The sequence below is a fragment of the Copadichromis virginalis genome, linkage group LG7 (assembly GCF_057382275.1).
Source record: "Copadichromis virginalis isolate Kocher_CV1m ecotype Utaka linkage group LG7, C_Virginalis_male_GT1.1, whole genome shotgun sequence".
Lineage (NCBI taxonomy): Eukaryota > Metazoa > Chordata > Actinopteri > Cichliformes > Cichlidae > Copadichromis > Copadichromis virginalis.
Window position 1 is genome coordinate 67,569,263 of NC_140624.1, and position 15,844 is coordinate 67,585,106.

Here is a 15,844-nt window from a genome sequence, read left to right on the forward strand (position 1 = left end):
GCTTTAGCATCATCTTGCTGAAATAAGCAAGACAAAAGGAGGCCACCTGAACGGGGCAGATGTGTATCATTGAGGAAACAACCAGGCCTTCACAGATGTTGGTGCTGGTGACACATGGAGGAGGATGCAAAGTTGACGAGTGTGGTCTTGCCCTCCACGCACAATCCTGTTGCTGACCCACACCTACCGACTCTGGGCCAACATAGATGTGTTTGCTGGGTTACTGTCGTAATACAAATGGAGGTTAAGAGACACAAAAGACACTTTGGAGACACTAGGTTTTGGAAAAAACATCAAATTTTATTTTGAAATGACCGGTCTTGTGCCCATTCTGTTTTATTTCAATTTAGCATGATTTTTTTTTCCTGTTCCAATGTTAAAAAAACAAAACAAAACAAAAAACAAAACAAATGATCAAGTAAAACTTTCCAGAGAAAATAAAATTCATCTCAAAAGCAAGAAAAGTACAAAGAAATACAATCCTATTTTATCCTTTTTAGCAGGGGGGGAAGGGAGGGTTGAACCTAAATAAAAACAGATGCTACAACCGAGACGTGGCTGCTCCTGGGTCGGGACGACGGGCTCAGACCCACATCCCGCCCACATGTAAAAGAAGACAGCCAATCACAGTGTAGTGTCCACAAGCTCCCATGATGACCCTCTCTCCATGGGAGACTAAGGCAGTCAAACACAGTAGGTTACAGTATGCATGGATACCTTTCAGTGGTAGATGATGAGATGAGACACCAGAAGAAAAGACCTCCATTTTTCACTATCCTCTGAGGTTGAGGCGAACAGGCGATAGCCGACTGCAACGGATGCTTACAGATCAATATATTAGTCATTCCTTTGTGCCTCTATAGCAAAATACAGGCCAAAGCCACGAACATGGTTGTTTGCCATCTCAGCTGACACGGATAAAGACAAACAGAAACTAGAGGGACAAGAAGGCTCCACAGCTCAGAGGAGGATCAATTACAGTGAACTCTGAAGCTGCAATCCAAACACAGCTGTCTGGCTGGAGATGAAGAGGCAGTTAAATGTGCACTCAGCAGAAATGCTAAGCTTGCTCAAAACAAGCCGCCAACCATCACCGAGGATACTGTTGGGAAAATGGAGATCTCTTCCACCTGGAGGTACAGTGTATTAAGACTACGAGCATGTTCTGGTATCTAACACATGCCTACAAGCGAGGGGTGTCTGCTGTGCTCTTATCGGTGAACAGTCTTAATAACATGAGCCGCTCTCAGGGCATCTTTGAAGTGAAGCCCTCCAGTTTTTCCACATTTTCCTCCTTCGCTTTCAGTCGGATGGCGCTGAAGCCGGACGACAGCTGAGACGAGGAGGAGCGCGAGATGATGACGCACAGCACAGTAAATAACCAACCATGAGCTGACTGGGGAGAGGGCAGGGTGTCAGAAAGGAGAGGACACCTGTAAGAGTGCTTATATGCTTGCTTTAAGCACACGTTTGTGGTGGTTAACCTGTATATTCTGTTATGCAGCTGCATTGGTTCCAGCTGTTTATCCTACAAATCGAGGACAGAAGCACCCTGATACAGATGTGGACACATCCAAAGAGGCTTTTCCTCAGTAAGCTGGTTCAGCTTCCTGTGACGGTCTACTTGTCACTAGTGCCCTCTCCATCCTGCCCTGCCCTCTCCCCGAGAGGTAGCAGCCCAGTCCCAACACTCCCCGCCCCCCCATTTAGACAACCCAAGCCCACCCCGCCACCCACAGCCGCTCCGCCCTGACCCGACCCTTCCAGTGGCACTTCTTTACTCGGCCTGGGCGTCGTAGTTGGCTCCGCCGGCCTTCTTCAACTCTGTGCGGATGTAGTCCTCATCCAGTTCCCGCGGGTCACTGATCATGAACTCCTTGGCAAAGTTCTGCACAGAGAGAAGAGAAGATCAGAGAAGACCAGCGATACCAGAATGCATCTACATGAGAACACTCAAAGCTAACAGGACTTTACTCGAGCATACTTTATGACCACATGTATACTTCTCTCTGCTCAGTCCAGCAGTTAATCCAAGAGACAACTTTCTTTAAAATCTTCTAAAAACATGAAGCTTCGATTGTGAAATTCTGCTACGATACTGGAGATGTCTAAAATAATTTTGGCGATAGCCCACATCATACATATGACCTGCTGACAATAATGAACACCATATCATCTGCCTAATTACAGGTGTGCATCCCTACGATAAGCAGCCTGTATTTAGATGCGCATTATGAGGATGCTTTCAATAAACTCCTTCACAGTTTAATACAAATTAAAAGGTAAACTGGAAATAGGGGGAAAAATTAAATTACATAATAAGTTAGTGACAAATTGATTGACATTTGCCCCTCCATGAAGATGTACTGAATGCATAAGCGGAGGGAAAGCAGCTGCTGTTAATCAAGTCTGAGACAGCATTTAAAGGAGGTTCTGGGGTGGAGGTGGGTTGCAAAGCAGCTTACAGCAGCTGCAGACAGGCTACCGGTGAGTTATCATCAGCTCCTGTGTAGGTGGGCGAAGCTACGCTTCATTTCTTGCAAGTGTCACCAACAACTTTAATTTAGGCACCGATATTATCTGTATTATTACAGCTAATACAGTCTTCTGCATCCAAAACCCGTCATGCAGCATGTTCCACTGCTGGAGCTCATCAGCACGAGGTAGTCACATGTTCTAGCAAGCCATATTATTTTTGAACCGAGGTGTTATTTCAACACTACTTTGTTGGTTTTAATCCTGTAATTCTTCACCTCCTCCGCAGTAATAACCACAACTGAATCGACTTCCTGTTTGCCAACGAACTGGCTGCTCGTCCTGAGCAACCTGCCGGGTTTTATCAGCTCAGCGTGAATTCAAAGCTAAAAATGTTTTGGCCACTCTGACGTTGTTAACACCAACATATAAGCCTCTTTGGTAATTTGGTAATTGGTAAATGCAGCCGCGCTCTTTAAGCTCATGTTGTGCTGTGTTGTTGTGCTGCAGGTGAGTGCAGCATTTCTAGTCCACTGGATTTCTTTGTTTTTTTTGTCACCATTGTCACGTTGAAACGGCCGTTTCTTAAGAACTCATGAATGCACGGATAGCTTTAACTACATTACTCTGATACTACAGAAATCTGATGGCAAGAGCTGAATTTCTTCTGTGGTTTATAAAAGTTTATGCAGACTTCATTTATTTTTGCATATCCCTTACAGACCGTATCCTGTAACCTCATCGTTTGTCTTTGTTTTGTGTCATTTTCCTGATTTTACTGTCATCACTTGGTTTTCAACATCATTTCATTTGCATGGACTGACTGTCATCCTGCTCTGGTGGGAGGTTTCCCCACAGAAGTGATCTTTAACCCCAATGACACAAGCCGAATAAAGGTTACATTGAAAAACAGTCAGAGACTAGAGATGGACCGATCCGATATTACGTATCGGTGCGATACTGACTTAAATTACTGGATCGGATATCGGAGAGAAATAAAAAAATGTAATCCGATCCGAAGTATCACAAAATGACCTCACAAAACGCGCTACTTGCCGTAACCCAGCTCGGCGCATCGGGGCAGTATGTGTCACGTGATAGAGCGGCTGTTGTCTGCGACACCTGTGTGGTCTGTTGAAGCATTTGGAGCCTCGCTACATGCTTCCTAACCGCAGCATTTCATCTCGGCGAAAACTATCCCAGAGAAGTAAAGCAAGTGTGTAAGTTCATCCCTGAATGTTTGCAGAGTATTTCCATGTTAAGCTTAACAACTGATATATTGAGCCACAGCTGGACTGGCCATCGGAGTTCCATACTGAGGTGAAAAGGAAGCGATTTGTCCCGGACTTCAGCTAGAATTAAAAAAATAGACAAAGCTGGAGTTATTCTGTCTTTGCTGCGCAGTTGCATCTACTTCTCTCATTCACTCCCCCTCCCTCTCCCGTTATTACTTCAAACATGAAACTGATCAATGATCAACTGATCGGTTTTTCTGCCGCAAATCCGTCTTTCTTTTTTGTTTATCGCCCACTTTGCGCTAGAAAGAGGAGACCAGCGGATAAACAACAGCAGCACGTTTAAAAGTGATCAGCTGTTGTTAGAATGTATTTAATATCTAGTATCAGCTGATGTTTGCTGGAGCCACAGCTGTAAAGCTGCTGGTCATGATGTTGGTTTGGATATGTGGTGAGAGGGAAACATGAAGATGAAACCAGGAGATGTCCTTACTGAACCATCAGAGCTGAACAGGTGATGGAGAAACAGGTTTACCTTTTAGGTGACATGAATGAGTTGAAGTTATGAACTGTTTCTGAGAGACAAATAACACCAGGATCCTTTTCTAAGTAGCTGACAGCTGGTAACTGTGCAGGGGCGGGTCTAGCAAAGTTTTGTCGGGGGCCAGGTTGGGCATTAACAGGGAGAGGGGGGCACAAAGAAATACTTTTCTTTGTTATGTCATTTAACAACTTTGAATAAATAATTATCTGAATCTTACAACAAAAGTGGTCATCCGATTAAATGTATAGAAATCCATTATTGTAGATAGTAACTAATAAGTCTAATATACACCCAGGTAAGCTATAGTACTTTTTCCTTTGGTACCATCTGTGCAGTCTGCAATTCTGTTGAAGAAAGATGTTGAATCTATTTAAATATTGTAGAAAAATAATTGATTTCTGTGCATTTGTTTTACACTTGCATTAAATTAAAGTTGATTACATCGATTAAGGGCGGGGGGTGGTTCCCTAATATTTTTGCTGGGAGTTGGCAACCCTATTAGTGAGGTAGGTAAGTACTCTTTAAAATACCAGAATAGGGAGGATGGTGTAGGTTTAAATTTATTAGAGTGATCAGTTTTGCTGAACTATGAAATGTTTTGGGTGCAGTGTATTTTTTGCATACAGGTATAACAGAATAGCTTCAGTCTCCTGTTTTTTTTTAAAACTTGAGTATGAACTTATACAAAATGCAGCAAGATATTTACAAAAAACAGTTTTATTGATTACAAAATGCGCTGTATCGGATTCATATCGATAGCGGCAGATATCCAAATTTATGATATCGGAATCGGACATTAAAAAGTGATATCGTGCCGTCTCTATCAGAAACCAAACCTCCACATGTACCGTTAATTATGTCCAAAGGTCACTTGCTAGGCTTCACCACCGCTAACTCGAGCTAAATGCAAGAACTTTATTAGTCTGATACTAATTAAATGGTCATTAGCGGGCATCCAAGGTTTTCACGTTGCAGCCGTATGTCATGTTTGATAGTCTCACCTAACAACAGTGTTAATTTTGTTGACCAATAATTCATCATAGGACCCAACAGGGCACACTTTCTTCTGACACAGCTAAATAAATCTTATGCATGAGGACAAAAACTATAATGACAAGTACTGACACTTTGTCAATGATTCAAATATAAATCAAAGCTAATTAAGTTAATTAGCTTAAGTAAGTTAGCACCCATCTTCCCCGTTTCTCCTGACAACACAACAAAATGTCAACACATGGGAGGAAGAGATGTGTGGACAAGCAAAATAAGACAATCTGTAAACTGTGACCTTTGTAAACTCTCACCGTACATAATAAACTTTTACACCTTTTTTTTTTTTGAGCTGAATCAACTTTAGACTTGGACGACTGCAGTCTCATGCCATTTAGACCAGCGGTCTCCAACCTTTTTTGCGCCACGGACCGATTTATGCCCGACAATATTTTCACAGACCAGCCTTTAAGGTGTTGCGGATAAATACAACAAAATAAACTAGTACCGGTACCGAAAAAAAGAAGATTTATTCATAACACACGTGAAAAGACCCAGGAAAACTGAGTTAACGATAAAAACGATAACAAAATAACGCTGAAAACCAATAAAAACCCTGAAAACTAGACATTTCACACCTGAGCCTCAACTCTCGCGGCCCGGTACCAAACGACTCACGGACCGGTACCGGTCCCAGGCCCGGGGGTTGGGGGCCGCTGATTTAGTCAACTGAAGCAAAGAGACTTCAGTTGTCTACATTATGACTGAAACTAAAATCTAAATATCTGTCAAAACGGACACTGGCTGATAAACTGTGGGGCGCTGACCGATGGGTGACCTCAGAGTGCCTGTGTCCACCTTTAAATATGGCCTCAGAAATACAAAGAGTCCATAACACATTTATCCTTCCGTTGTTTTTGTTCTGAATCCAGTGTCGTGCGAATGCAAAGCCACCAGTTTCCCCAAAGGAACCATTACTTTAATTGCTACTTTCTCCAGTCACTGACCTGCACAATGTCTTTGACCAGCGTCTTGTCCGTGCTGATCTTTGCACGCTGCAGCCCGCTGATGCTTTCCCCGATCCAGGTGATGAGGGTGAACTTGGCTCGTTTGCTCATGGCATCTCCCGTCGTGATCCGGAGGAAGCCAAACAGACGAGCGTCGTCTGAGGGAAGACGGGAATGCACGAGTCAAGACAGATTAAAGCCGAACACATCGACTAACCAATCAGTGAGGAAGAAAGGATGGCACCAGATGGAGTTATAAAAAACACTATCAAAGAAATACAACACATTAAGCATTAATTGTCTTTAGATTTTGGGCTGTTGTCATGCGGACATAACTTATTGCTATTTTCATATTTGCAAACACATCGCTGGATATTTATTTATGCAACCCAATGCTATCCACTAAGTTTTATTAGTCTATTCAGAACTGGCCACCATCGATCAGTTAAAACTGTAACTGTAGAGTTTGTGCTTTGATCACCAGTTTTACATTTTAAGTGTTGCTGTGCAGAGTTGTGTGCTTTTGTCCCAGTGGCACAGTCCCAGCACTCCAAACCAGAGGGACGCTTTGTGAGAGCGCGTCTGTGCAGCCGGGGAGTATTCAGGTCAGTAGACTAGATGAGTAAAATCGTTTGTGAGCCCTGCGGTTGTGTCGCAAACCTCCCAGTGACCACGCCCGTCACTGTCACGGTGGTCCACTGCAATCTGAGAATAACGCCCGAATACAAACAAGTGCGCCGACATGAACGAACAAACATTTCTGCTGCTTCTTTTGTCCGACTCGCGCCGCCTCGGGATCCTGGGTTTCCACTCAGATGCAGCTTTCCACCAAATCTTAAGAAAATCCTGAATGTGCTCTTCATCTGCCAACTCAAAATTCTGAGTAGAGATTAAGGAACGGTCACTTAATTTGAATAGATGGATGAATAATTTCAGCCATGCACCAATTCAGAATTTCTGTACTAAGAATAAAGATCAAGTATAAATGTTGGTGGTTAAAATCTTAACGAAATTGACTGACCTGTTTTTTAAGTCTTCAAGCTTTTTATTCCGTTGTGGTCAGCTCTTTAACTTTATATAGGCAGTGTGTTATCTGTCATATGTACAGATAGATATACAGAGACTAACGTTTTGCTCAAAACCTCCAAATCCTTCCTAATTTCCTTCTTTCCTCAGCTTCTTCATTTGAGGACTTCATTGTTTTCTTTTCCTCAGAGGATATTAAACTGAATACATTTGAACTGTTTGGACTGATGTTTGACATCACCACAAGATGTGCTTAATTACAAGCAGCGTCTTTTATTTCTTTTTGGCATCTGACAGACAAAATGACGAATCAAGAACTTGATAAAATCATGGTCGGTGTCTTTGCCATCCATACATTTACTCTTGAATTCTATTCATAATTCAAAAATGGTCCTTATTCATCTTTTGATGGGCCTTGGTGCTACCCCTCAATTCATTCTGACTAAAACAGTTTAGCTCCTCCCCCTTCTGTTAAGCAAACTTTCTTCTGATTGGCTCCCCCTCCAGAGAATTTTGAAAAGTTGGAGGTTCAGTTTTACCAAACCTTTCAACAACTAACAGTCCAGAAGCCGAAGATGTTCAGTTAAAGTTGGTATATGAAGAAAAGCATTTACATTAGTGACAGTGAAACACATATTTGGCACTGGTACTTGGAAAATAAGTGAAATGGTTAATTCAATCAAAAACCACCTATCAGAGCGTAATCTCTCTTGATAAACAGACACCGTAACTGCATGGAAGCTTAGTGATTTAAATACAAAGTTAAACCTATTTAAACTCTGAAGACACCAACTGAGAATGACTGCTAGGACTCATTGTTACCTACAAAATGATTGCAGACAGCTGATGGACAGAGACCAGTGATATAGCTACATGATCTGTAATTTTCACAGGAACTTCTCTGTCCTGGTTTATAAATCACAAGCATCTGAAGACTTCTACAAATATCGTTTTTGGAGATGCTTCCTTTGCTTTTTGGCAGAAGGTGGTCTTCTCTGTTCTTACCACAAAAAATAGCAAAACCTAAATATGGAGAAGACTAGTGTTTTTCCTTTGCAAATCTGCATGCTGTAGACCAGAGGTGGGGAACTCCAGGCCTCGAGGGCCGGTGTCCTGCAGGTTTTAGATCTCACCCTGGGTCAACACACCTGAATCAAATGATTAGTTCGTTACCAGGCCTCTGGAGAAGGTCAGGACAAATTGAAGAGGTAATAAAGCCATTTAAACCAGCTGTGATGGATCAAGGACACATCTAAAAGCTGCAGGACACCAGCCCTCGAGGCCTGGAGTTCCCCACCCCTGTTGTAGCTGTGGGACCCACATCTACATGTTGTAGGCGTGTGCAGTCAAAAGGGGACAGCATCGAAAAAAAAATGTGGAAGAACCACTAATGACGACTAATCTTCTCGTAGTCCCTTTGTTCTCCATGCTAGTGGCTAAACTAAAGCATTCAGAAAGTATTAACAACTTGTTAGTAGTGAAACATGTCTTTACGTGCTTAAAGAAAAAGAAAAAAAAAGCCTCTCTTCCTCTTTGTGGGGAACTAAATAGTCCTCGTTTGCTGTTCAAAGCAACTTTTCAAACCAATCAGCACCACAGCATCGTCACCGTCAGCTGACCTGCTGTTTGCTTTTTAGAAATAACTGCACACCAAGCGCGTCTGTGCAGCAACTGCTTTGGTTGAATTCCCACAATGCCTCTCTAAGGCCCAAAGAGCCACAAGCGAACACCAATGCAGAAGCATAAATCCAGCATACCACTCTGCTGGAGCCTTGTTTGGTCTAAGAAGTCAGAAAACGTGGAAAGGACTTATATTTGAATTTTAAGGAAAGTGCAGATGCCTTATCACGCCTGCAGGATGTCAACACATTGTCCAATAAACACACTCCTGCCCGCCCTGCCTTCAGGTGCTCCACAGATTACTCATTACCATCTTCCAGATGTTGTTCTCTGTGGGCTGCAGGGCAAAGAGCCGTTTCATTTTGGGAATAACTGCACTGCAAACATACAGACTCAGCTGCAAACCAAATAAAGGCTGAATGAATACCTCTAAAGTTCAAAGACTTATGGAAGCATTCGATACACAAATCTCAGATTATGGCACAAATACAGCCAAAATATTTCAGTGTCACATTAAAAGCTCCACCAGGCAGCATTTAGATGCAACACGGCCCTGAAGCATCAACAGCACCGTCCCTCCACCCGGGTCTGAGTGCCGCTGGCTGCAGGGAGGGTTTGGCTCGGGCTCCTCGCCTTTCACTACAAGTTGTTTTAACGTCACCCCTTTCTGTGACGACCGGGCACCGCATCTGTACATGTGCCAGAAAAGTAAAGGTCCCTAATATTTCACAGTGCCTTTGAATTCCACATCCTCAAATTTCACTTTAATTTCATCATTTCCTGTGGGATCAATAAAGTTTTCTGATTCTTTCAACTTCCTGTTATTGCAGCTCTGCCAACTTTCCACTCTCCACCTGTGATCTATTGGTTTGGAAATGTCACCAGTGGAGTGGAGTATCGGATGCCAACAGCTTTATAAAAAAGTCTCATCAGGAAAAAAGCTAAACTCTATTTTCTATTCGAATGAAAAGTTTAAAATGGGTCATTAAAAGTCCTGACGTACACCTCGGTTCTCTGAAAGAAGTTGGAGAGTAAAAAGCTGCACTGATATATTGGCTGAATGTCACACATGTTGGCTGATATCAACAAATTCACACGTGGTGCTTATAACGGCCTGTGTGAAGTTATTGTGACAAAGAGCTGAAAGGTCATTCTTCACTTCCTTGTACTGCTGGGATGCACCATTCCTTTATTTAGGATACGGTTATTTTAACCCACGTGCTGGGAAACTGTAACTGCACTTGAATGTGATTATGTCCTTTTCCATATTTATTGCTATATTTTGCTACCTTATATATAAAAGAATGATTTCCAGTGAAGGACATAGTTTAGGGTTAACACTGGTGCCTGATCAGTATTCTGTATCGACCCAAAGCCACAGTACAGACATGTGAATCCAATCCAAGTGGAAAAGGTTGTTTATGTGCATTCTGATGTATTCAATCAACTATTTGGAAAAACACAACATTAAGCGATTTTATCTTAGGTTTATTAAGTTGTGATGTCCTGACGAGGAAGCATTTCAGCAGGAAATTCAGTGGCTTTGGTTTGAAGATGTAAACTGGCTTATTTTAAGTCTCTGCTGCGTTAAAGTCTTCACAGTGAAACGTCTTATCTTTACATTGGAGCAGCTGATACAGGCTGTCAGGACAGGACCAGCCACTATAAACAGTCTTATCAGCCACAGAGGACATCCCTCGTGTCAACACCTCACTGCACAAGCAGTCACCTGACTCAGACATGTCTGTGAATCAATCTCTGTCACATCCAAATATTGCTATATGCGATTAATGAACTCTTTGTCATGGCTCTCATCATTGTTTGAGCCACCAGAGAGAAAACCAGTACAGACAAATCCTCACCCGACCTGGCGCTGAACCACACCCTCCCACTTCCTCCGTCTGCCTTTCTCTTCCTGGTTTATCTTTCCTTTAAAGCCATGCTGACTCTGCAGACAAATCTGCACTGAAACTACAACACGATGAGGATGCAGAACAGCGACCTGTCGGCACAGAGGTTGTTCTGCATTAAGTGCCTTCATTTCAGCAGTTGTCGGGCGACACCCTGCCTTCCCAAGCACACCCACCCGTCCCCTCTGAAAGCAACCGGAGCCGTCTCCTGTGGACGGTGTCAGGTGGATCAGGCAAGGAGTGGTGTTACCAGCATGTCGACTGTGTCCAAATTTGGTGTTTTTAATCTACGCAAACAGCGAGGCCTGAGGGCGGTGAGGTCAAGGCAGCTGGATTCCTCCTAATGAGCTCATACCACCTTTTATAATTAGCACTTTAAGCTATTTGTACACAACTGATTAAAAAGATCAGACCTCAGGTTTGGAAATTGCTAAAAACGTACAGATGTGCATCTTCGTTTATTTCCAGAAGAAACGTGGCAGCATGTGGGGTAGGGCATCAAAGGGCCATCACAGAGAGAAAGCAGCATTCATACCCACATCCACACTCACCAGTTAACTTCACATTCATGCCTACAGACTGTGGGAGGAAGCTGCAAGCTCGTGCTTAGCGACAGATTTGAACCCACAGCCTTCTCGTAAAGAGGCGACACCGCTGCACCGCCGTGACACAGGTGGAAATATATAAATAAATAGAATTCTTTATTTTAGTTTTAAAACAGCAATCCATAAAAATCCATAGACGGATCAAAGGTCCAGAAAACTACAGGGAAATTCTGATTCGTCCCCTGGGGGCTATGAATGTCTGCACTAGACCTTTTTCCGAGTTGAGTCAGCAGGTCTTCAAATATTTTAGGGCTATGTAAAAGTGTTGGCTAGCTGGAGGTGTTACAGTAAAATCTGGACATTAAACCCAGTAAAATGTATCCTCTGAACTATGTTTTATGGGAATGCATCCAATATTTAAACAATTTATGCCTGGGCACAGATCACCCTGTGCTTATAATTCATCCTGAGGGGAACCTGACAAGTCTGAACCATATTTCATGGAAGTTCACCTAACAAGCTGGTTAGGATTCATCTTCTGAAAACAAGAACCACCTGAATTTAACTGCACAGTAACGCACAGAAAGATGAAAAGTCGATACATCTCTGAATCATCCATCGTCTGGTGGTTATATGGGCATTCATTTTGGCTTACAGGTGATTGTTTTTAAAATATACATTTGGACGACTTAAAAAGTGAAAGTCTCCTTTACAACATGGTGAAGAGTTTACTCAATAATATATACCTCTAAATAAATAAGTCATTGATTGCAGTTACATTTTCTTAGAAGAAACTAGGATTAAAAAGTCTTAAACTACATTAAAAAATGAGGAACCAGATCTTGGTGAAACAATACCCCAGCATGCAGCATCTTCTTTTTTCACTTCCTGCTGCAGTATAAGTTTAAGATCAATATTCTACAAGAGTTGATCTGAACTCACTAAACTCAAGTCTGCGGCAGCTCCTCCCACGCACGCACGCACGCACGCACGCACGCACGCACGCACGCACGCACGCACGCACGCACGCACGCACGCACGCACGCAGAGGGGTTTTTTCTGCAGGTTACAACTTCACTGCTAAATAAGGCAAACGAGCCCACAGAGGGAGATGTGCGTGTCATCACTGAACAGGAACTAATAGCGAACGCAGCAGCTGAGCGGTTACATGTAAAGCACTGTTGTAAAGGAGTGATTTCAACATAGGAATGTGAGCTCTAGACATCAGGAAGTAGAGAGACACAGGAGGCCCTGAAGCTTTAAAGAGCTTGCATTAGCAGTTGCCACACCCATCATCTGAGCAGATGCTTCGCTCTCTCTAAAGGGGAACCGGAGTGAGATGGGTTTTTTGAAATCTATACATAAAAGGTTTGCGCACTGGAAGTCATTACACCACAGCGGCCGATGGGTGCTTTGGAGGCTCTCTTGTTAGAGGCAGGTGAAATATTAATGAACATCAGCTCGTTGAAGGAGTAAAACTAAAAGTTAACATATTTCCATTGTAGTTTGCACCAATAGACAAATGTAGGCCGCCCTGTAGTAAAAAAAAACTTGAGATATTGTGAACCAGATTATGCAACACAATGAATACACAGCTAAGTCCTCTGACAGCCTCGTCACAGGCTCAAGGCTCATTGGGTGATGGAGCACAGAGTCTTAAAAGATTAGTGTCCCGCCAAGTCAAGCTGCCTGATATATAGGCCGTTTTACAGAATCTACAGCAGCCAGCTACACAGCCACAGCCCTGCGTTTAAAACTGATCCAGTCTTACCTGTGCACAGCATCTTGAAGTCCTCATAGTCAGTCCCTTGTCCTCCAGGCACGATGATGTTGTTCTCATATTTAAACACAGCCCTGGAAGGAGCACAGTGGGTTAATTACTGTTGGATCGCATGAGTTTGCATAATGCACACACACGCGCGCGCGCGCACACACACACACACACACCATTGCAGAAAAATGCCTGAGACGCCCATGCAAGGTGGCAGCTGTGTATCAGCCATCTGCAAGTGTCACCACTATAACATTTTCCCCATTGAATACAGGACAAAGGAAATTACTTCTGCCCCGCCGGGCCTGATAACAGTGCGCCGTGTGACCGCTGAACAGTCAGAATACAGATCAGCCACATCCGAGGGACAGGACAGCGAACGCTGCGTGTATTTTGGCCAGTTTTTCTAAAGAAACAGTCCGCAATGTGCCGTTCTGGCGCGTTTTCGCAATGAGCAGACGTAACTGCATAGGAACATAGGGTAATTTAAAGTTCTGGTGCAGAAATGCACAAGTAAACGCCACCAAACATACAGCTGATTACATTTTATTGGCCTTTATTAGTTAGTGTGCTATTCGGCATGTATCCGCTTATTCAAACGACGCTTATTTAAACACAATTTCAACTTTTTCAAAAGCAAGTCCGTCTCTTCATGTTGCGCTCTTCCTCATTGAAAAGACGGAACAGTGGGCGGTAACAGACAGAGAGAAATAAATTTTTAACTAACACCACATCAAATAAATACTCTATTTGGTGTTTTAATGGTAGCCGAAGTGGATAACTGCTAGAATACCACCAGACAGATGCAGGGTTATGCACGCGTGTCATTCATTTTCGGTAATTTTAGCGTTAATATGAAACAGTCACAATCTTCAATGGAGTATGGGTTAGTAACCGTGTCCGCACACTCACCAATTGATGTCAGTGTTATCGTCCCTCACTTGGTTGTAAGCCTCTCTGCAAGCCTCTTTATCGATCTGGGTTGCCATTTTTCGGATTGAGAAGTGTTAGGCAGGCAAAATGAGCGTTGAATGGGTCCGAACCAGGGAGGGCCAGCTACACGGTACTAAAGCGGCTAACTTGCACAGTGGATGCTACACATCAGACCTAGAACCGATAGCGTTTCACGGCGGGCTTCAGTCGGAAATCACGACCACTGCACTGGAACAATCAAGCCGGTCAGACTCAGCGGGAAAAGACGGCTGTTCTTCTAGCAGCTCGGTTCATTTCCTGTATGTTACCACTTTATGGGCGTGGGTGATGTTAGTCAATCAGGTTGCCAGCAGACAGACAGAGAAGCTCCCCCAGACGCTGCGTTCACCTCCTCCTGGTCAATGAGCGTTTAGCAAAAGAAGCGCTGTCAAGGCAACGGCGACAGGCAGCGACACTTTCCGGCAGGGATTTTCTAAACAAAATCAAAAGCAGCAAGTTCTCAAAAGTGACTTGAAACCAAATTTAGCCATTTTACATTCTGCATTACCATGAAATGTTATTATTATAAATAATAATATTATTATAGGTTTCTATTAGTAATCACTACAGGTAAAACGTCCTTTTTTGTGGACAAGAGATTTTCTTTGAATTTCTTTGAATTAACAGAAACTTTCTGTTTCTATAATTCTGTATATTTCAGGATCACGTGGGCAGTAATCCTGGTTCTGAGCCTGGTTGTGCTGAAGATTTCTTCCTGTTACTAAGGGAATAAATAAATATGAATTCTCTTTCTCTCATTCTAATATTACACATTATATATCTTTTAGCGATTTGATTCCAGATTGACATTTCTTATTTAATTGCTCTTACAGTGAATGATTATTTTTATTGGCTCTGTTTATCAATACTGACAGCCAAAGTTCTGTCAGAAACATGAAAAAAGTAAAAGTGTATCAAAAATGATTCAGCAGAATAAAAATAACTTTCACAAAGGAAAAGGTGTAAAAATGGAAGCAATACATATGCCATATGTTATACAATAACATGAGAATGAGCGCAATTGTTTTGCTTTTTTTTGGCATTTGCTCATTTTTATTTTAATTAGATACTTTTATTCTTAAGTTAAAACGATCAACTTCCGGTCTTTCTTTTATCTGCTAGCGCAACTTTACACAGCAGAGTGCAGATGAATTAATTTGAGGAACAGGTACTAGTCTGACACAAAGCCATTGGTCATTACACTCACATAAACTACACCGTAAACCCACGAGGTGGGCTTAAAACATCCACTGATCAAATAGGCTAGCTAGAGGTCAAAGGTCATCTCCCTCCTCTTTGACACTGGCATAAGCCCAACTGAGCTGTACCTCCTGGTTTGTTTGTGCCTGCATCATCCTGCCACCTGCTGGTCGACCTGCTGTCGGTCACAAGCTTTCATCAATCTTTCCTGCAAACTTAGACTCAGTGGTCCGCAATAACCACACAAATAACTATGTTAGACTGCAGGAGGGGGGCTGGTTATGTCTTCTGTCTCTCCAGCCTCATCTCCATCTGTCTGCCTCACAGTCTGCACCTGCTGTTACATGCAGGCTGCAGAGAGAGAGAGAGAGAAGATGTTCTCTCCTTATTAAACATCCTAAATATGAATATGACAGCTTGTTAAATGTTGTGTCCTTACTTTAATCACAGAAAGGCCGTGCTTGTGGGGCCTTCTGACAGAACTGCTTCCTTCCATTTTTTCCACTGCAAAAGAAACTGTATTTAAAGTCCTCTGTTCTCAGAGCAGCT

At 42.8% G+C, this 15,844-nt stretch overlaps 1 protein-coding gene across 1 annotated transcript; it reads right to left on the minus strand.

Moving 5' to 3' along the window:
* Positions 1 to 281: 281 nt before the first annotated feature.
* cotl1 (coactosin-like F-actin binding protein 1) lies at positions 282 to 14,480 on the minus strand. Its single transcript, XM_085464910.1, has 4 exons — positions 14,036 to 14,480; positions 13,124 to 13,206; positions 6,252 to 6,409; positions 282 to 1,888 (listed from the first exon to the last, which is right to left on the minus strand). Exons 1-4 carry the CDS (start codon positions 14,110 to 14,112, stop codon positions 1,778 to 1,780), a joined length of 429 nt encoding a protein of 142 aa, XP_085321036.1. The 5' UTR covers positions 14,113 to 14,480; the 3' UTR covers positions 282 to 1,777.
* Positions 14,481 to 15,844: the final 1,364 nt, after the last annotated feature.

Excerpts from the sequence above, each read along its gene's own strand:
- cotl1 (XM_085464910.1), bottom strand. The coding sequence starts at position 14,112 with ATGGCAACCCAGATCGATAAAGAGGCTTGCAGAGAGGCTTACAACCAA. Across the intron at positions 6,410-13,123 it reads CTTCAAGATGCTGTGCACAG|ACGACGCTCGTCTGTTTGGC; the intron begins GTAAGACTGGAT and ends GTCTTCCCTCAG. Across the intron at positions 1,889-6,251 it reads TGGTCAAAGACATTGTGCAG|AACTTTGCCAAGGAGTTCAT; the intron begins GTCAGTGACTGG and ends CTCTCTGTGCAG.